The following is a 25639-nucleotide window of genomic DNA, read 5'->3' as shown; positions in this document are numbered from 1 at the left end:
TTACCTTCTTGTTATTGCAGCATTTTTTTCCCCAGTTTTGAGAAATACACCTTTCCTTGCTCCCTCTCACACACTACAAAATCCTTACCATAATCCAGAGAATCTTAATCTTGGTCACCCCATCTCTTGCTCTGCTTCTCCATGCTAAGTTCTATGCTTTTGTTTCAAGGTATTCCATAGTTTGTGCCACTCAAGCCACATCTTACCCACTATCAGGGCATTTTTAGCTACATCCAATGGATCTGTCATGTCACTATCCAGCAGTGATTGACTTCTCGAGCACCGTTATGCTTTATCCCTAATCACTCAAGTCATTTAGCTGTGCAATAACAGGCTTAATTATGACTTTTAAAAAAATAATTACCTAAACACTATCATTTTAGCACGCTGAACAATGCTATTGCCTCATACTTCCCATCCTGTCTTTAGATTACTGTTTTCTACGGTCTTACACTCAGCCATAGCCTATTTAGGGTAGGTCCTGTGTATGTGTGCTAGCACAAGAGGGGAACAGAGAGGTACTAAAGCTCTAGGCTATCCAGTCCTAGAAGTAGGGCTGCATATCTCTTCCAGGATAGTTAGTGAACAACAAATAACATCTAAATCCTGCACTGAGGGAGGGTACTTGCATTGTACTACAAGCGGAAGCTACACACAGCATGCTTTTGAAATAGAGAGGCATGCATTAGCTGTAACTGCTACAACACTAAGCAAAGAACAAATGGTGCAGGCATTAGAAACATTCTAAGGCACAATTATTTAATTAATTTTTTAATAGCACCAGGGATGGTCTAGGCAGCTCTAAAGTAAAATGCAACCACTGTACAAAGGTGCCGCTCAGCTGACAGTCAGGCACTGTGCAAAGGGATAGCTTTGTCTGGTTTTGGAACAGTTGTGTTGAAATACAGTCCATGTTAAATAGGAAGCTATATGCTCAGACAACTGATTACTCTGGCTCCCCTTCTACTGATAAAATTTCAAGCTGCTATTCTACAATAATATTTTCAGTCAGTTTTTAACAATTTTAAAAACCCCTGATAGTGCCAATATCTATCATTCCTGGAATGCCAGTAATCTGTGTTGTTCTATTATCCATCAACACAGTTGGGCTGACACATGTCATAATTTATTTGGACAAAAGGAACATACTTGAAATAAAATTAGGTCTTCATGCTCTCTGAATAATTAAAACATGTATCCTATTTTACAGTTGAATAAGCTCCACCTACACTAGTATTCTGTGCCAAAGCTTACTAGGAATACTTAAAAGAGAAAAATAACAGATATTACTTCTAAAAGAAAGGGTAGACCCAACAATTATTTACACGAGTACAGCCAGTATGAGGAGCTCAAGTAAATATGGACATACATAAAAAATCTGTATTACACATCTCTATATTTACATATATGTTTGTAGATACATTATATATTTTATAATATGTAGAACTATAAATGTAGAGTTTTAGTCTGGTAGCATCCACCTCACCAGGCTAATTACTTTTGGTATTTTAAAGATGACACTATTTCTCTTGAGCATCAGGAAGAGTAAACTGACTTAAAAGCCCTTCTGTGAAGCAATATAAGATGGAATGGCTTAACACCATTCCCTGAAACTAAGCTTTTCAGAAAGCAAGAAAGTCTGTTCTTCAGGAGAACATATGTCTTAAAAACAAGCACATCTTATTTTTTAAGAAGGAAAAAAAAATTACTAAATTAGTTCTGAATGAGCCATTGGAGCATACTGGAAATGACATTTGGACATTGTTCTTCCCAGAGAGAGGGCTCCAGTTTTGTTACAAGATGACTTACCTTGGAGCAGTTCCAGAGCTTTCAGGTGCTGCTGTCCCACCCGGTTCCCGCTGCAGACACAGCTCAGTTTTCACAGATGTTCCTGCAGTGGTTCAGGGCAGGCAGCCAGGGAGCTGGTGAGGCATCCCTGCTGCGGTCAGAGCCAGATCCCAGAGGTACCCAGCTGTTCTGCAGAGGCAGGTACCCCACACAGGGAACAAAATCCAAGTAGCTGCTTGCTTCTGGCAGTTACCCTGAAAGCTTATACTTTTGCACAGTATTGCATTGTTCCTTACACAAGTTTCTCCACAGTTTATAATGGGAAGATTCAGGTATTTTGAATCCTTTCCTCCAGACTGATTTCCCTTCTTGTGCCTCCATCACTCACACTAAAAGCTCATCTTGAAAGCAACTTTAATTTACAAATCAACAAACAAACAAACGAAACCCAAAACCCACAAATGCATTCAACAAAAAAACAAAACAAAACAAAAATCAACCAACCAAACGAAAAACCAACCCAAAACTACTTTGAGACATTGTAACCTGGTTTTATACTCTCTAAAGCCCCTTAAGCTCTTCATAAGTCAGCTCCTGTGATGCCATCTCTAAAAGCAGTACTTTCAGTTTGCATGGAAGAGACACAGATTTACTACTGAATGCTCTCATGCACTGCTTTAAGAAAATATAAGGCAAATAAGACTTTATCTTTTATTTAAAATAAGCAATAAAAAGTTTACATCATAGTCTGTCAAAATGGCATCTCCAAGAGGGAATGACTAATACACTTACAGTGAATTAGATTTCCTTAAAAATGAAGTACATGTGACAAAAGCAGGAACAAATGGCATCTATATATCTCAGTAGATCAGCAACCACAAAAAACCTAAAAACATTTACATTATGGTGACTAAGCATATTTTTCCCCAAACAGCATTCCAGTGTGAGCTGGCTTAACCTCATGAACTCTATCAATCTGGTTTTCATTTCTGCAACTAATTTGTTTTCTAAACTACACATATCCAGTTCCATAAGCAAATCCTTATTATAACCACAAAAAGCAGCTGCCTCACTTTCTGTTGTAACTAGCCATTTATAGATTTTTCATTTGCTTAGGCATTTTTTTCCCACATGCTAACGTTTAACAATCAGAAACAGAGGTTATAAAACAATATGTGAAAAATAATGGAGAAATCAAAGTCTAGCCCACAACACACTTTGGTGTGGTGCTAACACAGGTCCCACTGAAGGTTTTTTTCTGTCTATAAATCACAATTAGGATGATTGCTGGAGCACACCACTATAGTCTAGAAGAAAGTACATCGCTTAATTACCAATTTTAGCTTTATTTTATGTGTACATTTGTACATTTCTATCAGGTTCACAAAATGTAAAACTTTTGTTATCAGAGTATTTCATACAGAGGTTGACACACAACTTCATGATTACTTGGAAAAACATGCAATAAGCTATGGAAAGTTTATGGAAATATTTTAATAGAAATTTTTAATCAAATCAACTAGCACAAGAAATTGTGTTTGACTTCTAAATTCTGTATATAAGCCACTACAAAACATTTCCTACCATGAAAAAGAAAAAAAAAAGATAAAGATCCTTTAAATCTTACAATTGGACAAGTGTTCCACTGTAACTCCATTCTAAACCATGGAAGAGGAAATCGTGCAGGAAAATGTTTTACTTTAAGTAATTGCCCAACTGTTATTGCTGTTCTTAAAAGAACCTGAAACCATACAATGAAAACTTCGAACTAAATAGACAAATGGTCATATTTAGATAATTAATGGAATTAAAATGCAAAAGTTAACTACAAAAGTTTCTCAAAATGTTGTGTTTTCTTATATGTACATAGAGAACTGTACACAAACAGGGAAATAAAAAAGTTGCTTAAAAAAAGAAAGATAATAGTGTACAGTATTTACAGCTTAAATGTCACGCTTTTTTTTAATTGAAGCTAAACTATTACATGAGCATGCAGTACATCCACAACTCAGAACAAATATCTTTTGTACAGTGTAATATAATCCTGTACAAAGCATAGATCAAATACATGTTAAATCACTCTTCTCCATCACTGTTCTTGCTATCTTTGAACTTCATAACAATGCATAGGTCTCAACCCTTCAGCTTAGGTAACTTCATAAAATGAAGATACGAACATTCACTTCTAATACAAATATGAAGAATGCATTCTATCCACACCTTATGGGGCGATACCATGCTGCATTGTGTATGATCTATTGTTTAAGTCACGCTTGATGAAAAACCACACTGAAGGAGCACAATTTTGTCAGTGGACTAATGGATATTTTTACCTTTTTTGTGTTTAAACTTTTTCAAATTCCTGTTTTCCTCTTCTCCTTATTTGCTCAGCCAAATGCAAAAGGTTAGAATGCTGATTGGATTTGTAAAGCTTATAGTACAACTGTTAAAGTTATCAATACAGATGCTAAATACTGTAGTCTTTTTCTAACTGTAAAACAGGTACCTATTCTTAGTGCTTTCTGTAAGCATTTCTGAAGAATTATGTGCTATTCTATATATTGTCACAGTCAAAAGTTTAGTTACATAGATACCTGATTATCCCTTAAAACCCCAAAAATATTAAGGACCTTCAGAACTTCATTATCTGTATAAAAATTAGGCACATTTCAAACAAGTAAAACCTCCAGCCAAGTAATTTTAAAAGCTTTTAGATTTTTAGCTCCCATGGTTTCATCAATATACCTTATAATGATGGATAATCCAGAAACAGATTTTACAATGGTGATACTAAATACCAAATATCTCAAGTAAACTTAGAAAGTCAGATCTCAAATCAAAATCAATGCCATTTGTATCAACCAAGTATTGTTTATTTTATTGAAAATATCTCTTCAGTATTTACTTTGCCTTATACTTGTTGTTTTTTTTCAGTTCACACAAGATGCACAAAAGGACATGCTATCCATTCCTTTTAACAACTCACAAATTCTGTCAAATTCAGGTAGTAACTTCCTAAAGTCTTCAGTAAATACAAGATGAACAATTAGCAGTGCAAAAACTGTGTGTTCCTGAAAGAAAATACTTCTTTAGATCATTGCTTTAGAGCATAATTGTTTTTACACCTGCTACACTGGGAGAATACTCTAAGCAGTAATACATCTTTAGGGGCTTTAACATATCTTTGTGATTAGATTTTAAATTAATGCACAAAGTGATTTCAAGTGCAACTTCAGGCACAACTGTGGCTAGCATTGTGCTGTCAGTACATAATCTTTCACACTCACAAGATATCAAACATATGTACTCAAGTTGAATCCTACCTTCCATGATAACTTAATTTTCCCCAAAAGGATGTGCAGTTAAATATACAAACTAATGCAGCCCAGCTAAAGACTTCACTCCTGGGACAAAGTACAGAATGCTTTTCCCACTGACCTTTTTCAGCTCTGTTAAATTCACCTGTACACAAAGAACACTTATGCCTTCTGAAGAAACAGCTGATGATTTAAACAGTCTTTTTACCTTAGGCTGCTCCCAATTTAGAGGTTAAAAAAAAAAAGTAATAATTGAAAAGGTATCCCATCAATATGCTCATGCAGCTTTATGTTAAAATCTGGTAACTTTGAAATAAAGTTATGCTCTAGCATTTATATGTATGCAGTACTCCACCATAATTTATGAACAAAATTCAGAATTTCATTTTAACTAAAATCGCTTGGAATTAGATTATGTTGCAGTTGCCATCTAACAACCAATCTCCACATTTTCCCCCTTAACAGAAATACACATACAATGAAAAAGCCTATTTCTAGAAATCAAAAAAGCAACTAAAAAAATTTTCATGTTTACAATTGCATTTTTAAGCCTTATTAGTGTCACATAATTTTTTTGGGAGGGGGGCCCTAACTGATTCATCCACACTTCGTTGCACCTAGGAATACTATTGTGTCTGCTTATCTGGAATTACACAGGTGTGATGTGGAATGGCTGTGTACAAAACCATGCAGTTTAATGTGCTCATGATAAAATATTTAGATTTAATGCAGGAAAGGCATTATTAGAATATGCCTAGTGCGTGAAATACATAAATTAAAACAGAAAATAACAATTACATCAGTTCTTATAGCCCCACACAACAGCATTCAACTACAGATTGTAAGCAAAATAAATATCAAATAATAAAATGCAATATGTTGTGGAGGAATACTATTTCCCTTAGCATAATAAAAACATTGTACTTCAAAAATAGAAAGCTATTTTAGACAAAATCAGGACTACTCTCTTTGGTCCATGTCAAATGTTCAAAACTGGTTAAATTATTGGTTTTTTTTCAAAAAAAAGTTAACAGCAAACATCAAATCATCGCTACTCAAGTACTGAGATTAGTTTAATAATATCAAAATTACCACAAGATGAATGACAATAATTACTTGGAAGATTTTTTTCCTAAAATAGAGCTGCAGTTTTTGAGTCAAAACAAAATTTTTTGATCTCGGCAATAGGTCAGGCCAATCAGAGCAGCGACAAATATTCCTTAGCTGATTCCCAAGATGAGAACCAGAAGACTAACCACCTCAAGTTGTATGTATACCAATATGCATGGTATTTGTGGAAGCTTTATGGAATGCCTCTGAGTCAAGATCAGAGAGGCTGTCCTCGATTCTTACTGAAGGCATCTGCTACTGACCTCCAAACCAAGACAATAAGGCCAACAAAGCAATATTTGGGTCACTTAGGCAAGCTTTGGGTCACCAGAATCTGGTTCTTATGAGTGATACCCAGAGACTTGTTGGAAGAACAATACAGCAGCTCACATGTTAACCATCAAGTGCCTGGAATACATAGAGCACATATTTGGAATACAAATATTAGATGAGCCAACCAAGAATGAGACACTGCTGGACTTGCTACTTATAAACCAAAAAAACCTGCTTTGTAATATTCCACTTAGTGATAGGCTTGGCTGCCACAATCAAAGTATTGTGGAGTTTGGGATCCTGCTGAGCACGCTGAAGACATACATTTTAGATTAAGAAGAGCAAACTTCAGCATGCTCAGACCTCAGTCGAGAGGGATGCCATGGTCATCATGGAGGATAAAAGGGCTAGTGAGTGCTGGGAGTTTTTCAACAACAGTCTCCTGGAAACATAACACCAGTTCAACCCCTTTAAGGTCAGGAAAGCAGGCAGAGCAAGAGACCACCTTGGGTTAACTGTGAACCTCTGAATCTGCTCACAGCCTGAAGAGAAGCGTACCAGAGATAGAAAAGCAGACAAATAGCCATGGAGAACTATAAGGACATTGACAGGGTGTGAAGAGATACAGTTAGAAAAGCAAAAGTTCATCTTGAATTGAAATTGGCCAGAGATGTCAAAAACTCCAAGAAAGGGTTCTTCAGGTATGTAAATGAAAGCAGAAAGAAAATATCAGCACCCTGTTAAAACAGGAGAGTTGAACAGTCACCAACAACACTGAAAAGGCAGAGATTTTCTCAACACTTCCTTCCTTCCCCTCCATCTTTATCAGCACTGCCAGGCCCCCAGCCCTGGGACACAGAAATCCAAGTTGATGCAAACACAGACCACACTCTCAGACAGTGAAGGAAGAGTTGGTGTGCAACTTGTCAGAGGAGCTTGAGCCCCCATCTACAAAAAGGGCTTAAAGGAGGATTGAGGAAATTATAGGCCCATCGGTCTTTACTAGAGTCCCTAAGAAAGTTATGGAATGAATCCTCTGGGGGTTACCACAGGTCAGATGAATCACATGATTGGGAAGAGCCAGTAGGGATTCACCAAGGGCAAATCGTGCTCGACGAATCTGACTGCCTTCCATGACAAAGTAACCTGCTCAGTGGACATAGCACCAGTGATGGACATTGTCTACCTAGACTTCTCCAAGGCTTTTGATGTGGTTTCCTACAGCATCCTCCTAGAGAAACTGATGTGTGACGGTCCAGATGAGAGGCCTGTGCAGTGGGTGAGGAACCGTCCAACAGGCTGCACCCTGAGGGTGGTGGCAAGTAGTTCCTTTGCAAACTGGCAACCTGTCACATGTGGGGCCCTCCAGGGACTGATACTGGGCCCAACACTTCAATGCCTTCATAAGTGATCTGGACCACGGGATCAAGCATATCCTGACAAAGTTTGCTGATGATATCAAACTGAGTGGGGAAGTGGACATTTTAGAAGCAAGAGTCACCCTGCAGAAAGATGTACGTAGGCCGGAAGAATGGGCAAACAAGAACCCTATGAAGTTCAACAAGGATAAGTGTAAGGTCTTGCACCTGGAAAAACATAATCCAGAAGTGCAGCACAGGCTGGGATCAATATGGCTGAGTAGCAGCTCTATGGAAAGGGACATGGGCGTCCTGGTGGACAAGCAGCTCAATATGAGTGAGCAGTGTGCTGTTCAGCAAAGAAAGCCAGTGGGATGATGGACTGTATCAACAATGGCATCACCAACAGAGATAAAATCATCATTATCCCACTCTAGTCAGGCTGCTTGTCAGGCCACACCTGGAATACTGTGTGCAGTTTTGGTCTCTGCTACACAAAAAGCCTACATGGACAGGCTGCAGAGGGTCCAGAGAAGGGCCACAGGGATAAGCGATGCCTGGGAAGCCTGAGATATGAGAAAAGACAGAGAACTGGGTTGGTTCAGCCTTGAGAAAAGAAGGCTTAGGGAGGAACTTACCACCATATTCCAATTTTTGAAGCATAGTTATGTTTTCACAAGGAGTCACGTGGAAAAGATGAGGGGTCACGGGTACAAGTTACTCTGTGAGATTCCAGTAGGAGACTGGAATAATTCTATTGGAACAATCTCCCCAGGGAAGTGTTGGATTCCCCAACATTGACTGGCCATTTTTAAGATTTGGCTGGACAGGGTGTTGGGCTATCTCGTCTAGACCATGCTATCGACAAGAAAGGTTGGACCAGATTATCTTTGAGGTCCCTTTCAACCTGATATTCTATGATCATACTGATAAACTGGAAGTGTGTGGAATGTTTAAATCTTTAACAGTAGTTTCTAACAAAGCAGTAGAAGCTCTCTCACATTAAATATCATATTCAGTACTCCCACCTCTTCCAAAGACTAAATTGTGTTGATGCATTATTTGTTCTGCACAAAGCAGAATGTGCCTAGTGATACAACGCAGAGACAGGCAGGGCTATTTGAAGATAGTGCTAAAACAGCCCATATGGACATCTGCACAACGCTGTATTGTCCAAAGGGAACCAGAGTACCGTCAGTGCCATTCACACACAAGATATCTCCATAGAATAATGAAGCGAGGCAGGGGGGAGGGGAAGGTTATCTAAAGTAATTTTATGTTTCTTGGAAAAGTTATTTCAGTTGTTAGTATGTGTCAGGTATAAAACACTGCAAAGCCACCATTCATATATATATATATATATGTATACACACATGCACACTTATATCCATAAACTGCACTGACTAAAGCACCTTAGGCTTAACAATGGTCTTTCTAGGGATGTGGAATGAAACTTAGAAGTTTTGCAGACATAAGGCCACTTATACTTCCTTTCACTGTTGGAGTTATTATGCAGTACGTTTATGTTATGATCAAAGAATACTTCATGGACAAACTATTTGTCCTCATAAATTCCTCACAAGAAACAGCTGAAAACAAACTTCTGTCAAATAAAGCTTTGTCTCTGTTAAGCCATTTAAGCATTATATTATCTGCCTGTCCCTTGTTGCCAGGCAATAATGACATACAATGCAGAGACAACTAAGCACACAGGTTTTTAAAAGTGATTATAACAATCTAAGAAATGAAAATTACTTGGAGAAAGGTAACTTAAAACCTCCAAATATGCCTCCTGCAAAAAAAGGAAAATTACAATGGCAACAATTTCATTGGCACTGTAATTAAAATGAAGTTCATCAATAAAAGTATATGTATCTCATCAGTTAGTAGTAGTCTGCTGCAGTTTAACCTAGTGAAAGACAGCAAGTCATTGATCATTGGCAGCATAACAGCCTCTAGAAAAAATACGAGTTGAGATGTTCAAGGAAATTTGGAACCTGGGAAGACTTTTCAGTGTGAGTTAATGTGGAGACAATCTAAACTACAGAATACAGTCCTTCATTATATGGTTGGTTTTGATTCAGACAAGCATTTCCAGGTTGTCAAACAAAATGTTTGATGTCTGTTGAATAAGACATTGTATCAAGCAACCAAATGAAATTGAAATAACCAAAACAGAACAAGAATGAAGATGTAACAGGGTTTTTTTTAATCCTCTCCCCTAAATATATACGTAACAAGGCACATTAGGAGAAATATCTTCAATTATTTTATTATTCAATTTGACTTAAATACCTGAAACCAGTTTTCTCACAATTTAAGACAATGGGGAGAAGTTTCAATTGCTTTTTACAGTTGTAATAATTTCATTGTCTACTAAAGTGCAATGGTTGTTTGCCAAAAAGTATAAGCAGAATGTAAAAGCCACAAGACAAAAAAACAAACTACAAAAATAAGGTTTTGAAGACATTCAAAACAATGAGAGTATATGTATTCAGCCACATTTTTAAAGCAATTCAAAGTCAAAAATATAACACTGAAAATGTTTAAAAACCTATATTTTAACTTGTCCCCTGCAAAGCCCATAACTGGTACATTTTACAAACAAGACTTAAATAAAGAAAACAAATAATACTTATAAAGAAAACAAATAATATTAGCTTTCTTAGTACTTAAAAAAAATATGTGGGGTAAGATAAAGGCAGACAGGTTAATTTGTTATTTTTGAAGCACTAAGCAATGACTGCATTTTAAGCTATATTTTAACCATATTGTTTTATCTGTGCAGTAGGTGCCCACTGTTTTCAACAGCCTGGAAAATCTTTTCGACATCATAACAGCAAAACCTTTGAGCAATTTACTCTCCCTTTCAGTATTCAGAGCCAACTGCTGAAAAGCATTCAGATGAGGAAAGATGTAAAAGATTCCTTATTCCTCATAGAACTTTGTCTTTTAAATTTTGTATTTCGTAAATAGTCATTAGACCTAAAATTTCTATTTACTCCAAAACACACTTAAGACATTCCACATACACAACACTACTGTCCCTTTTAAACTAGAAAAGTACAAACTACTGGAAGCTAAGTATTTGAAAGTTCCAGGTATCTTAATCTTTCCAAAGTTTTGAAGTGTTCAGAAACAAGATAGTAAATACATTAGTGCTGCCCCACTTCCAAATTTTTGGAGTATAGCAATTATTTTATTAAACTTAATATTTTTGTTCAGTAGAAAAATGGTATATCATGTTTTTACCTCTCTCCATTTTCCTCATAGGTGTATTGTCTGAGAGCCTGTTATATTTGTGTGTTCTTTACAGAATATATGTAAGGTTAAGTGTCCCATCACTGCTTAAATAAATATAAGGAGCTTATTTGCAACAAATATCCTTTCTGAGGTTTGCAGAATGGCTGATAACCATCTGTATGTTTAAGAAAAAATAATTTCAAGGAAAACATCAATTTAAGGTTTGTTTGTGCATACACAACAGATTGTACTTAGTAACCTTCATACAGTCTCCTTAAACTCCTGATTTCTGACAGGCTAAAGTCACGAAGAAATGTGCTAAGCTTCAGAAAACTGCCATAAGCCATTCTTCACATAGTGCTAATTATATCAGGGTTGTTAAAGCTGTGGTTCTTAAGCCCCATCAAAATTCATCCACATTTTGAAACAGATCTAACAGTTGTTTTGAATGCTGAACAAGAACTTTCAGCATTGAAACAGATTCTGCTAATACAAAAGTCAGTTATCTTACTATTTCACTAGAGCTCAAAGAGAATTGTGTATGTTCACAGTACTCTGCCATATTTCAAAACTTACCCAGCCACCTGCTCAGAATTAAACTCCAAGTTTGGCACATACAGCAATTTTCAGGACCACTCCTTAATACTTTATTACATGTTAAGAACAATGATTCCATCACCAAGCATTAACCTGACTGGCAGCTGTTCAAGGTGCTTCATCTCCACTCCGCACACCAGGATTGCACCTTGCCTGTGACTGAGGCACGTGAGGTGCAGTGCAGAAGTACAACAGTTCCAACACTAGAGGACAGTCTGTTCATTTGACTGAGCCTCTAGATTTGTAGTGCACTTTCCACATAGCTTCCTTTCTCTTGCACAAGAATTCAAGTTCATAAGCTGATGAATCCACTTCCAGGAAGCTTCTCCTCATATTAAAGATTTCCTTAAGACTAGTTGATTTTCCCCCCTTCTACATAAGTCTCAAAGCGTTGCAAGAATTCTTGAAAATGAGATAATTAATGTCAGTACTGTCTGTCCAACACCAAAGACAAGAGCTTCTAGGGGAGCCATATTCTTCCCTGCTACTCTGTAAATTCCAGCTACTGCAGCACCTAAGAATCACAAGAAAAACAATTATCAAATCACAGAAAAAGCCAAGGTTGAAATATGACAAATTATTTACTGTCTCTATGCATCAGCTATTTATAAAATGTTACCAAACACTTTATTACTTCATGGCATTACACAATTATCAGCCTTGCTTGTGTTTTTCTAGTTATGTATGTCCTTCAGGAATGATTTTCCCAACTGAACCAGAAAAACTTTTCCTCATCAGTCTGATTTAAGAAAATTGAATTAGTTGTTTCCTTGTAAACATATTCAAATGTTTCTTTTTACATTTTTGCCTTGTGCCAGTCTGAAAAGTAGCAAAACAATCCTCTAAAAATTGATCAAGTCCAAAGTGTGATTTAATACTGTTTGTATAGGCAGGGAGAAGACAACAACAATACAGCTGTTAGCATTTACAAAATAATTGTAAACACACATTTATCAGCTTCATTTAATATTTCAGTTGACTAACCTGGTCATATTACGTCAGTTTAGTTTTGTCTTAAAGACTCAACTGTTAACAACTGTTTAGCAAATCAAGCAAAACACGAAAAAGATCAAAGTACTGCAGTGTTATCCATGAAGTGTATGAGAGGAAATTTCTAACCAATACAATTAGATTTTGAGCTATAACACACTACAAAGCAAGAGACCATATTTTTGTACAGTTCTGTACAAATTCACATTTAAAGTATAATACCAAACGGCCAGGATCAATCAAAAACAAAGCCAGATGCTACTAACACTGTAAACAAAGTCAGATGTTATTAACTCCCCTCTACTGTCTTTCACATACCAAAACTATCATGTGCGTTTGAAGAACAAAAGTCACAGAGCAAAGGGATGTCACAGAGCAAGTGGCTGAGAAAGATGAGTCCTTGTATCAATTAAAAAAAAAAACGCAACAAAAAATGCTAATGATAAGTGATATTTTCTGCTCAAATTTCTGAGTCTTTTAAGGATGGCAAAATGTTTACTCAAAAAAAGAAATACTCGCTTGTATACAGCTGTGTCCATAGGTAAAATAATGTACTCAATCCAAACCTCAGAAGTTTACCTAGAATTAAGCTTTCATTTAATACTTTCTGAACTAATATTGTCTATACAGTGCTTATTTTCTTCTCTGAAGGTCAAACATTACTATCTTTTATTTCAGAATTAATAACTTTTTCCTGAAAACCAAACCCAAAACTTAGTAGTAGGCCTTCAGTGTGCATGGTATCAGATGCTATCTAGTCATAACTACATGCTTTCAGAGATCATAGAGGCTTTTTAAGGCTCAAAGAAAACTGAAAAGCCAATACAATTTTTTACAATAATTGAATTTGTTTTTTGTTCTGCACAGTCACTAACAGGAATAGTCTGTTGAAGTGATCAAAAACCCAGTAGCATCATAGAAATATTCTGAGTCCCAACAGATTTTCTGAAAGTACAAGCTGTATCTGCATCATCTGACGTCTTCAAAAAGGAACACCTCATTTTTACAAAATTTTTAGGAAGAGCAGAATTCACTAATAATTGTGGCCATAACAGTACTTACAAACACTATTAATGAGACTGTTAGGTAAGTTTTGGGTTAATTTATTTTTTATTGTTGTTTTTTAAAAAACCTCAAACATATTCTATAAAGTATATTTTGTCAGAAATATCTCACCAGAAAGCCTGCCTTATGGTATTTCACTCAACTGCCTTGCATAAGCTTTTTCATTTGTTCCTTGGCTAGCTGCTGTCAAAAAACAAAAGAGATCCTTTAGACTACTGACACGAAAATTATTTTTGTGGTTGAATTCTCAAAGTGAATTCAAATTGGCCAAATGTGCATAGTAGAATTTGGCGCTATTAGTTAATCAATAACAGAAATGTTGGGCTTCTTGAGAAAACACTGAGATATTCTGGAAAATATCCATAATAAAACAATAAAAAAATCTGGTAGTTTGCTAATTATGTATTATTACTCAAATAACAGTGTGTAATACAACCTGTAATGCATAACCCAGCACCAACCCAGTTGGTACAGTGCCAAAGTACGCTACAATAGGCTGCCAATAAGCAAAATTAGAATACGTCACCAAAAAGGACTGTGCTGGGGGAGAGGAAGAAGAACAAACGCTTCTGGATGGCATACAGCTAAAATCCTTGCCTTAAGCTGCCTGATATTATCTGTTCTTAGTTGGCTTGGGAAGAGTTTTTGGTTGTCGTGGGTTTTTTGGTTTTTTTTCTTGGTTTTGTTGAGTTTTGTGGTGGGTTTTCTTGATTGGAGGTTGGTTTTTTAATGTATCTCCTGCTATTTAGTAAATTTTTAATACCTTTTTTAATAACCATCAAATTCCATGCTTTTTTTAAAACTTAGAAACGAAGGAGTTTCCTGCTTTTCTGTATGCTGGTAAAGAGACCCCCAGAAGACCCCAGAAAGTTGGAAAGATCTACCTGAGCAAAACTAAACTTGCATTATTTAATAATCTATATTGCCTTCATTCACCTACATGAACAACACAGAAGACTGGAAATACAAAGTAGGAGTTGATGTCAGTTTGCTATTTCAATTTCTTAAGCCTTGTTTGGACAAGGCATATCCAAACAACTAATACTTCAACTTGCATCTCAGAGTTTGCAACACAATAGCTATGAAAAATCCCCTTTAGTATTTGATCACCATAATTTGTCTTCACAGAAGCTCTCCAAAGAATTTCTTCCAGAATGAAACAACCCTATTTTGGCCAGAAACAAGAAATACCTGAGAGTAAAAGTATTTGGCTAACCAAGCTGCAGTGCTCCATGCAAAACCTTTGGGAATAGTACAAGTCTACAGTCTAAGCTTAGAGAAATTCTCAGATGCATTTGCATGGAAACAGGACTGCTTACTTGCTAAATGTTTTGACCTGAGAAACTGGATGCCAAAAATACAACTCTGTTGCTCCTCTTTTTATGCACAGATAAAAGACGCAAAGTGCTTCCATTTGAGAAACACTGATCCTGAACCTTCCCCACCACAGAAAGCTGCGAAAGTCTCAGCTTGGATATTCTAACATCATGTTTCCTAATTTCAGTTCTTCAGAAATGCCCATGCATGGCTGACCCTGTAACAGGCCACTGCCATTTTAATCATAGGCACTCACCTAGTTCCACCTCATCTTAGCAAAAAAAAAAAAAAAACACAAAAAGTAGAGTTATGCTGAACTATACTATGTTGAAGGGTAGAAATTCTAGGCTGAGAAATATATAGCAATTAACACAACCCTTTGAGGAAAGTCTTAATGAAGCTTCTTAGGAAATTTGCATTTTTATTTAACCTTAAAAACCAACAGGCAAGAAGGATTTTCAGTAGCAATAAGAAATAATCTGTCACAAATTATCCATGAATCTGTCCAAAGTTGAAGTGATAGCACTATTCAGATGACCTGGCCAATACATCGGGAAATAGGAATGAAAGGCAGGAAGGTTTGCCTACAGAGTAAATGATGTTTCTAGATTTACAGTTCCTTACCCCCGAAGGCCTTTCAAGTTAGGCCATCTGGTCAACAACACTGAAGATCTTTGGGCAAAAACTATTGCTCAGTAAACATAGGCACCATTCAATACATTGATTTGAATGTTGAAACCTTACCAGCATTGTTTCACACAATGAAGCACATGTTTCTTTCCTGTAAAAAATAATATTCACTATTTCCCCTGCAACAGAAAACTCACCACGCTCCTAGTTGCTTGGGAAAGCTACTGTAGTCTATAAGTTAGATAAACGTAGCTAGATATGAGAAAGCCAAAGACTGAATAAAGTGTCCTAAGGGTTTTATGGCAGTACTGACACAGACAACAGAATTTCTTAGGAAAAATGGAAAAGCAGCATCTGACACCAATAACTCTAGATTAAAACAGCTAAACAGCATTTCCTCAAAACATTCTTGGCAACACTGGTCATGTGTCACATTCGGTCAGGTGTAACGCTTCTGCACTTTACTACATAAAATACTCCCACTTTCTGCAGTGTTCTAATCATGAATATAGGTTTTAATAGCTTTAACAGAAAAAGGGTTGCATCTTATCTGTGGATACAATACCAAGAAACAAAACAAAAAAAAAAAAAAAAAAAGTATCTTGAGTGGTAGGCATTAGGCTAACACCATAAGAAACTCTGTAACAGATGGCCTGGCAAACATCATTTTACCTAGAACATCAGCACAGACTAATTTTTTTTGGGGGGACGGGGAGGAAATCCTTAATAAACAATTAGTAAGTCACTTAAAAAACCATTTTTTTCTTTTTAGAAGTTATATGCAAAATAAGAAAGAAAAAAGAACCCAACAAAAAAGCCCAAACAAAGCAAAAGGCAGACTTACTGGTTATCATGGCTCCAGTTATAGAACCCAGAAATCCAATGCTGACCACAATGACAGAGATCAGCCTCCCCTGCCTATGCCTCTGCAGCATCACAAACATTAATACTCCCACAGCACCATGGACAAAGAGAGAGGAGAAGAGAGCCCAGAGGAAAACCCAGTACCACATCTCTGAAAGAAAGCAGTCAATAAAGGGTTAATATTTTTTAAACAAGAACTTTATAAGCAAGAAACTTTAAAACATCGCATACAATCAACAGTAAGAGAAAAGCAATACTGGTTTCCATCTTAAAAGTAATACATGTGACACCATCAGCATACACTCAAGACACTTTCCCACTTTTAGCAGTCTACCATAAAGGAATAACTACTATGATAAAAATTATAAAAAGGATTCTGGCAAAAATCTTAATTCAGGTGTATTTTTACAGGAAGTCATAATTCCTTTAATGGTTTCTTTAAACAGTGTTAATTGCAATTTCTTAACAGGTATTGTAACTACTGCTGCAGAATGAAATATTCCCTGACAAAAAGACTGAGTGAGGAAAAAGTCAAGAATGTTTTGGGGGTTTGGGTTTGTTTTGATGGTGAACTTATATTTTGGTGGGGTTTTTTTTGTTGTTGCCCCCTCTCCCCCTAACTCCATCAATAAGAGACAGCATCAGGTAACATCAAATGGGAAAACTGAGATTAAATACTTCAGTTTATCTACCCAGGAGCTGTAATAGAGCATTCCATCAAATTAGCTTCAAAGGCGCAAGTAAAAACACCACAATTTTAAAAAGAAATTCTAAAATATCTAACTCCTTGTTTCCAATTGCTTAGCACAGAACTTCAGAGAGAGGTAGGCACTATTATTTAAATTACTAAACAAGGACAAGAGATCTGAGAATGTGTGGAGTACAAACATTTCTTTGAAGAATGGCAGACATGATGATCACCTTCAAAGAAAAGAGCTAGAACCATCAATGAAGCTACACAATAATTAAAGAACCTTTCTCACTTAGTGGTAATTTTCTAAAAACTTTCACTATAAATCAAAAGGGTGGGTAAATAAAAGAAAAAAATCCCCTTTAAGTCAACTACAGTAGGTATATATCATCACAGAATTCAGCAAATTGGGGTACATATTCCCGATGGACATAACACCAAGACACTGTCATTAGTTCAGAGTTTCTGTTGCAGTTCCCCCTCATAAAAAGAACAAAGACCAGCTTCCTTACAACAGCAGAATACTTATCGTTTATGAGGTGAGTCTGTAATAAAGCAGCTTGACTCACATCAGCTATTCAAGTAAAAATACAAACCAACTAGCTAACAAAAATCCTGAGCAGCACAAAACATACCATGAAAAGACGCTGAGAAAGAATGGCTGCTACACAACCACAGTCCTATGAGTCCAATGTCAGTAGTGTATGTATATCCATAGCACAAATACAGAGTTTAAGCCTTTTCATTTAGCAGTTCTTTGAGAATAGACTCAACCCTTCTTCTCCTTTCACACAGGTACAAAAGGCAAAACTATGCCCAAAGATGTACAACTCCTCTAAACTGTGATAACCAAAAGGCTCTTTTAAGAGAGCAGCAAGGAAAGTGGGTGGTAAATCTACATTCAATTAAAACTTCAGCTATAGTTCCAGGTGTAACTTCTCTTTTTGAGTGCCTAGATACACGCGCACATATACTGAGAGTGGCTCGAAGCAGCTCTCCTCAGAACCTCCACCCCCCTTCGCCCCTGGCCCCAAGCTGGGTCTCAAAAATCTTTGCAAAAGGGTAAAGACTATGGTACTGTTCTACTAAATGTCTCATTACTCTCAGAAGCTACTGTGACAAGTGGCAAGAATGTCAAGTAGTCATTCCACAGATGACAAACCCCCTCACTAACATTAAGAAAGATTGACTGCTGATCTAATCTGCTGTGGTCACGGATAGTTTGGGAGGCAAATTTCCCCTGCAGTCCTAACAGGCCTTGTCCATTACTAGCACAGCTTGGGTGTTCCCACTGTTTTATTCTAGTGGAAGCACATAAGCAAGAAGATTAGCCAAAGAATCTACCAATACAGAACCCAGTAGCCCTGCCAGGGGGGGAAATAAAACCTTAGAACCAAACTAAACCAGATCGAGAAAGTCTATTTGAATCTGACTCTACCACAAACACTGTTATACCCTGTAATTTTCACAGGGTTTGCTAGGCACTGCATCACCTTTTAGGAAATCAGCGTTTGTGGTCATTGTCAAGCCTCACCAGGTAGAAAAAACCAAATTATTTCCAGTCTTACGAAGACTTACTAGGATGATGGTATTTTTAGAAGAAAATGAAAGCTTATGGGAAGGTTAACTACTCTCCTGTAGCTAAGAAACCAAAAATATTTACAAACCCTTACACAACAAAATAGCTCCATAATGAGCAACTATCTTTGGTCTTATATACATTCCAAATAAGGTTCTAGGAAAATTAGCATCAGCCCTCACTTATATTTAGGGCAGAAGGCATGAGAAAAGAACCAGCACCAAACGTCCTGTTGGCTAAAGGAATACAAAATTGAGTTCTTTGGTACACACTTTCTTCTCCTACTACTTAAAAGCGACACACGTACTGAATGCATTGAAAAGGAAATTAGAGAATATCCAAAAATATTCCTTGTTTGACAAAAATGCAGCTGCAGCTTTGTTAAATATGACCTTCCTTCATTAAAATATCACCTATGTCTTAGGAGCTGAAACAAGACAAATAGCTTTTGAGCACCATCTCTGGGAAAGGCAGGAAGAATTATCCTTTCTTATTCTCCTTTATTTACTCTTTTTATGCCTGCTACTTCAACACACTCATTTACTTCAGCTCATTAATTGAGCGAGTGATGAAGCTGAGTAAGTTGTTTAACATGGATGAACAAAGTAAGGGGAAAGCCAATCTTTTAAACAAACTAGAGGAGACTTCGAGATCCGTAAATCTAGAGGACAACGTAGACATTCTTATCCTGACACGTTGAGGGCAGAGAATTATATATTTCATGTTCTATAATCATGCAACCCCTGAATCATGACGAGAGACGACTCTCAAAAGAAGTGTGTTAGAGTAACACTGAAAGACACAAAGAATGGGTTGGGGGTAACATCGAGAGATGCCACTATAAGGCAGAGAAACAGAATGTGGACCTCTGAAAACAAATGGTCAAGACTTCACTTGTTCAAAAATAACTGAGTAGTTTAACTGTTGAATTGACTTTCAGTATCTACAGGGAAGAGGGAATGAGACTGAAGTGTCTTAAGAATATGCTGGCACATTTATTTATGTCCTATATACTGACTGATACTTTAAGCAGCATAAACTTATGTAGACAATCATCTTTGTTACCTTGGTAAAAAGAAAGCGCAGTTGAATTTCAGTCTTTGTGTAGCTATACTAGTTTGCTCTTTTGACAACATGAGCTGCACATATAGAGTACTTTGCTTTTGTGGTGGTAATGATTTAGCTGTATCTGGCAGAGAGCTTCAAATACTAACCTACCCTCAGCTTATTTAGTCGGGCTCTCACAGAGCTTCCTTAAAGAGACATGAAAAGTATTAAATTTTAAAAAAATTTCAAAACTTCCTTTGCTTAACCCTAGAAAAGTTTCGGAGCTTACTTTCAGTGTATCCAAATTGCTTTAAGTCACCAAAACTTGTCATACGTGTATCAAAACTCCACAGTTCCTAAAGAAACACAGGGAAGTAGAAAATGCCCAGTATTTACAAGCTCACAAGCACAGTGACATTCAATCTATTGCACAGATGTCACAGCTTTTCTAAGAAAACAGTTGAGATCTGTTTTTCAGGTTTACTTAAATTTCTTAGCATTTAAACACTACCTTAAATCTTGTTTTCAGTTTATATTCCTTTCCGCTGGTTTGCCTCTGGTGGGGATTTTTTTTCTACCAGAAAAGCTGCAAGACTCAAATAACTTGCAATTGATGTCCAATCACAGCAGTTTTCGAGTACTACTTTGTTAATTTCAACATGTATACATATCAGATGCCTATCACACATACATCATGCTTATGCTCTATAGATACACATTACACATACATTAGTGTAGGCATACACAGCCTTAAACTTTAGAAAAAGTCTTTAAAGTATGTTACTGTTTAGGATACCATTCATATCACTTTCAATTTATCAACACTTGAAGTTACGTTCCATCAACAGCTTCAACTTACACAAATAAAAATGCAAAGTCAACTCAAAATAGATAAATGCTAGCATTTTCAAATATTATCTATATAAACATGCTGTCCTACTGCTACTCAGCTTCAGTAAATACGGAGTACCTCCTCAGTCCTTCATCTTCAGTGCTTTTCCTCTAGTTCTTAGCTTGTTTTGCCAGATGAATAATGATTGCCTATAACATTTCATAAATCAAAAGTGATTACTCCAAAACAAAGTATCTCTCAATTCTAAGCCACATACCCAGCCTATTATGATTAGCTACAGAGTTAAGTCAAGCAGTAAATATGCTATGCTATGAATAAAAAAATACAAATTTAAGTCAATAAGGTAGTGCATGTTACATTTTGAATTAAAAAAACAATAATGTTATATTCCTGTAGACTTATTAATTCAAAGCACTCAGTTGAAGTGATAGTATATTATACCTGCAACAGTAACTCAGCTCTTTCTGTGCTACATTTTTTTCTTCAGCACCAAGTTCTCTACTTAATTAGTGCATTAACTGGTAATTTCAAAGTTAACAGAACTATACAGTCAGTTGTTGTTTGGAGATGCTAATGCTTTTGCTGCTTTAAGTGGAAGAGGAGTACTTTGCTGAAGAGCATTTAAATCTTAAATTACAGGTTAGTTCTCTCAAGTAACAGGATATGGGACAAAGACAATCCAGAGAATTGGGGACAAATGAGTACAGGATGGAACTTAGCAGCTTCTATTAGAAATACTGCCATGTTCTTGGTTACAGAAGTAGCATTAAAAAAAAAATTATTTTACTGGATACTCAAAGGAGGATTTTATTTTTTTTTTTTTAGTTCAAATTCAGCTACTAACTTGAATTCAGCTACTATCTAACTTGATCTAGTAAACCCTGATCTACCACTAACTCTAAAACACAACCAGTTCATATAAAGGAGGTGTTCTTGGGATGTACTGGAGAAGGTAACACAGAATGAGGTAAAAGCCACCTCTCCCATGGTTACTCCTCCCAAGACAGGGCACGAAGATAGGAAGCAAGTGCATTATGGTGGTGGGTCTAGGCTCAAGGAACAATGTTCGCAGCTTCAGCTGTCACAGGGTGTGATGTATAATGTGTATGTGGCAGGAATGAAATTGCCTGTGGTCTCCGGGGTATTTGAGGCCTTATATGAAAGACAGGATTTCTTTTTTTCTATGTTGAACTTAAATTAGATATGCGGTATAAAAATAATCTTTCAGCTTCTAACTAAGGGGAAAAAGAGCCTACCAAAATCAAACTGTTAGGGTTTGAAGCATTCCTGGATTTCATATCAGGTCCCTGTTGAAATTTTCAGAAAATATTTTTAAGAAGGGTGCTGATAAAATTTTGCAACTTGTTTGCACAAACATGATCAACGTGGTTTACCTATAGAAGATAAGTTTTTACTTGTGCAATTTAAAAAGCCCAGTCCAGACCACAACTTTAAGTCCAAAAGTAAACACAAGGCAGTCTTGAATATTCCTGAAACACTGTATATTAATGAATTTCTTTTTCCAGTACTCTGGAGAAGTTTCTTCTTATACTTTACAGAGATGCAAAAGGGAATGAATTAAGTAGTCAAATAAGACAAACTCATTCACACATCTATTTTTTTAGCAGGGAAAACAGCAGAATTTCTGATTTTAAACAAAGTTTACTTTGATAAGTAGTTAGGAAGGGTTTATATAAGTTATTCAGCTTTCTGCTAATATAAATTATTAAATCAATATATATTCTATGTTATATAGAAGATTTTAAATCCAGTGAAAGTCACGGACTGTTAACAGTGCATAAGAACATTCAGGTCAATAGGTTATGGCTAGAAGAAGAACCTGCATTTAAGCACCAATTCCAAATCTGTAGTGCAACTTCAGATGACAGTGACATATTCTCCAACAATACTATGATGGATAAAAATTATTTTTTATATTCTTTAAATTAAACAGAAATAACATTCCACATTAAATATATCTTATGCAACCCCTCATTATATTGCAAAAGCACTGAGAAACAAGCCGTTTTGCTTTTTTAACTCTCAGCACTGAATTTTGTAGTAACGCCCATGTTGCATAATGGTCTAATAGGAAAAACTTTATCAAGGATGTCTGGCACAAAGAAAAGTTAAATCCATTGTGAAATTTTTCCTTTAAGAGTACAAGATATATTTTTAGAGCAGGTATGCAAAAATAACTACTCAGAAAGTGAGTTGTATTAGTGTGTCGCCACACTAATCCCTGGACACTTTAATCATCAGACACACGTTAAAAAGTTCACAGATCAAATAAATAAAAAAAGAATTCTGAAAGTTAAAAGAACAAAAAAGATAATAAACCCCTAAATGATCGTTTTCTGTTTGCTACAGCTTCAACTTCAGCTACACCTCTATTTTCATCATAGTTCTTCCACCTTTAATAGATAAAGAAAAAAGAAGAATAAATCTATCCATCATTACTACAGAGTGCAAAAAAGATGACACAACACTCATAAATATGAGAATATTTTCATAAATATTTAAAACATAGACCCTTTACTCAAAATTTTCCACTACTCTGTCACCACTTAACATACCCGTATACCAAGCAGAAAGAATTTACTCAGTTACGTCTCTGCTATTGATACCAAATCCCTGCTTATTCAGAGCTGGAAGCTTATGCTAGACAGAATAAAAAATCAGAAGATACTACTCTCCACTGTATGCCTTGGCTCTCACAGTAGTGCACACACATTTTGCAGCATGAGAATGAGCAGAAAAAAAGCCAGTTCTTGCCAAAGCCAGCTAAATCTCCCCTCTCCTAACAGAAGATGAGGGCCTGACTCTACTTTGGTTCACAGAATTTTTTTTTAACAGGTAAGTCTTTAAGAACCCTTGATGCTTAAGATTATGTTTATTTGTCAGAAAATATCTGCCACCTCATTCACTCCCACAGCCCTCATTGTCCACAGGTATATTCAAGGTGTGTGGAGGTGGAGGAAGTCTCTGATTTCTTCACATTCATTTTTATGAGTTTTTTGGTTGTTTTTTAAAGCTTTCTGTCAAATGCCAATGAGCATATATCCACAAGGAAAAAAACCCAACCACCCCCACAAACATACTCTAGACTTCCATACATATTTATAGACTCACACACTTTCTACAAGCCTTCACTCACGCACAGGTACCCATCGATTCACTCGCATACACACCCCCTATATCATTAGCCTTCTTTGATTACATACACGCTCATCTCCTTTACTCATGCAGGCATACCAGACACCGGGCACACTCACCGGTCTTCTCAACACCTAACACACGCAGATTCCTCTCGCTTCTCTGGGCGCACACCAACCCCTCGCCCAAGCAGACGCGCACACACACGCTGTATACCTGCTCACAGAGCACACACGAAGGCACGACACGCAGGGACTCGGGAACACAAACACCAGCCCTCCCCTGATGCAGCACACAGGGAGACCACCGCCACCGCCAGCCCCACGCCCTCCATTGTGCACCAGCCCCGGAGCGGCCACCGCGCCGGCGGCGCCGCTCGCCCACCCACCCGCCCGCCCAACGCACCCTTGCACCCGCACTGCCCCGGTACCCGTCAGGTTGCGGAGGACGGTGCCGTGAGCCCACAGGCTCAGCACTTGCTGCACCGACAGGTTGATCATGGAGTTGTCCCCCGCTTCCACCTTCATGGTGCCGCCGCCGGGCGGGGTCCGGCAGCCGCCGGACCGCGGGGCGGGAGGGATGCGGCGGTGAGGAGCGAGAGGGCGGGGAGGCGGCGAAGGGGTCTCCGCGCCGCGGAGGAGACATCGAGGACGGAGAGGGGGAGACGGTGGCCGGGGGGGAGCCGAGCGATCCTGGGGGATGGGGGGAGCTGGCCGCTGGCGCTTCCCCGCCGCTCAGGGGCAGGGTAGGGCGGCTGAGCCCATCGCCCCCGCCGCCGCCTCCTCCTCCTCCATCAGCAGCGGCCGCCGTCGCCTCGCCGGCGGCATCGTCACCCTGGTCACCGGCATCACCTGGAGAGAGGGCGGGGCGAGGCGAGGCGGGGCGGGGCGGGGCGGCTCTCAGGCGGGCGGCTCCATGCAGCAGCGGCAGCGCGGAGGATCCCGGTGCCAGACGCCAACGGCGGCCGGAGGGAAGGGGGAAGGAGCGGAGGAAGCGGGAGCGGGAGTTGAGGCTCGGGAGCGGAGGCAGCGGGAGGGCGGCCCCGCGCAGGCGCGGCGGGAGGGGCCGGGGGGGCGCGCGCTCCTCCCACCAAACGGAGAACCAGGATTCGGAGTCATAATTTGACTCAAGGAGAGCGGGAAAGCCTGGGGCTGTTGTCGACGCTCAAGGAAACTTGCGTTGGGAAGAAGTATGTTAAATAAAATCTATATGCATTCAGATACATATACATAAATCTATATATATATATCGAAAGGGAAAAATAAAATGATAACGCTACCCGGTATTAAAGTTGGTATTAAAGTTTATGCCCTTGCGTGTGTTTAAACATCGGAGAAGAGTACAATGAAGGATCTGAATTCTGAAAACAGAAGTGTTCTCACCTTGCAGCACACAGCATTAGCACACGGAGCTCCAGAGAGCGCGGACGAGAGCACCTCCGTGGTTGGCTCGGCGGGATCTGAGGATACAGCCCCACTGGGGCAGAACGGGACAGGACGAAGAAAGCGGTGCACACAGGATGAATGTTGCTCGGGAAGGCCGGAGCTGCCGGAGCTGAGGTGACAGCACGGGTTGCAGCGGAGAAGCTGTCATCCAGATGCAACATCCAGGCAACGCTGCGTAACCTTCCTGCCTGTCCCTTAGAACCTTAGAGCTCCACAGTCAGCGTGGCTGCAAATCAAAGCCATCAAAAGTTAGAAAACGTCAGAAATCATGAGCGAATCTTGATTCCGTAACCATGCTTTAGTCTGTTCCTTTGCT

General features: G+C 38.1%; 1 protein-coding gene across 1 annotated transcript; it reads right to left on the bottom strand.

The window, feature by feature from the left end:
- Positions 1-3114: 3114 nt before the first annotated feature.
- Positions 3115-24833, bottom strand: TMEM170B (transmembrane protein 170B). The gene is made up of 3 exons (XM_027745040.2): positions 24309-24833; positions 16533-16703; positions 3115-12200 (listed from the first exon to the last, which is right to left on the bottom strand). The coding sequence occupies exons 1-3, from the start codon at positions 24403-24405 to the stop codon at positions 12070-12072; spliced, it is 399 nt and encodes a 132-aa protein (XP_027600841.1). The 5' UTR covers positions 24406-24833; the 3' UTR covers positions 3115-12069.
- Between the last annotated feature and the right edge of the window lie 806 nt (positions 24834-25639).

This window comes from Pipra filicauda, unplaced genomic scaffold (genome assembly GCF_003945595.2).
Source record: "Pipra filicauda isolate LSUMZ 115617 unplaced genomic scaffold, ASM394559v2 scaffold101_size5749837_pilon, whole genome shotgun sequence".
Classification (NCBI taxonomy): domain Eukaryota; kingdom Metazoa; phylum Chordata; class Aves; order Passeriformes; family Pipridae; genus Pipra; species Pipra filicauda.
The sequence above is the reverse complement of the archived record's forward strand: the minus strand, read 5'-3'. Positions and strand labels throughout refer to the sequence as shown.

Bases quoted from the DNA above. Each gene is read 5' to 3' on its own strand.
- TMEM170B (XM_027745040.2), bottom strand. From the start codon at position 24,405: ATGAAGGTGGAAGCGGGGGACAACTCCATGATCAACCTGTCGGTGCAG. The intron at 16,704-24,308 runs GTACCGGGGCAG...GCTTTCTTTCAG, and splicing joins CGTCCTCCGCAACCTGACGG to AGATGTGGTACTGGGTTTTC. The intron at 12,201-16,532 runs GTAAGTCTGCCT...TGTGATTCTTAG, and splicing joins AACTGGAGCCATGATAACCA to GTGCTGCAGTAGCTGGAATT.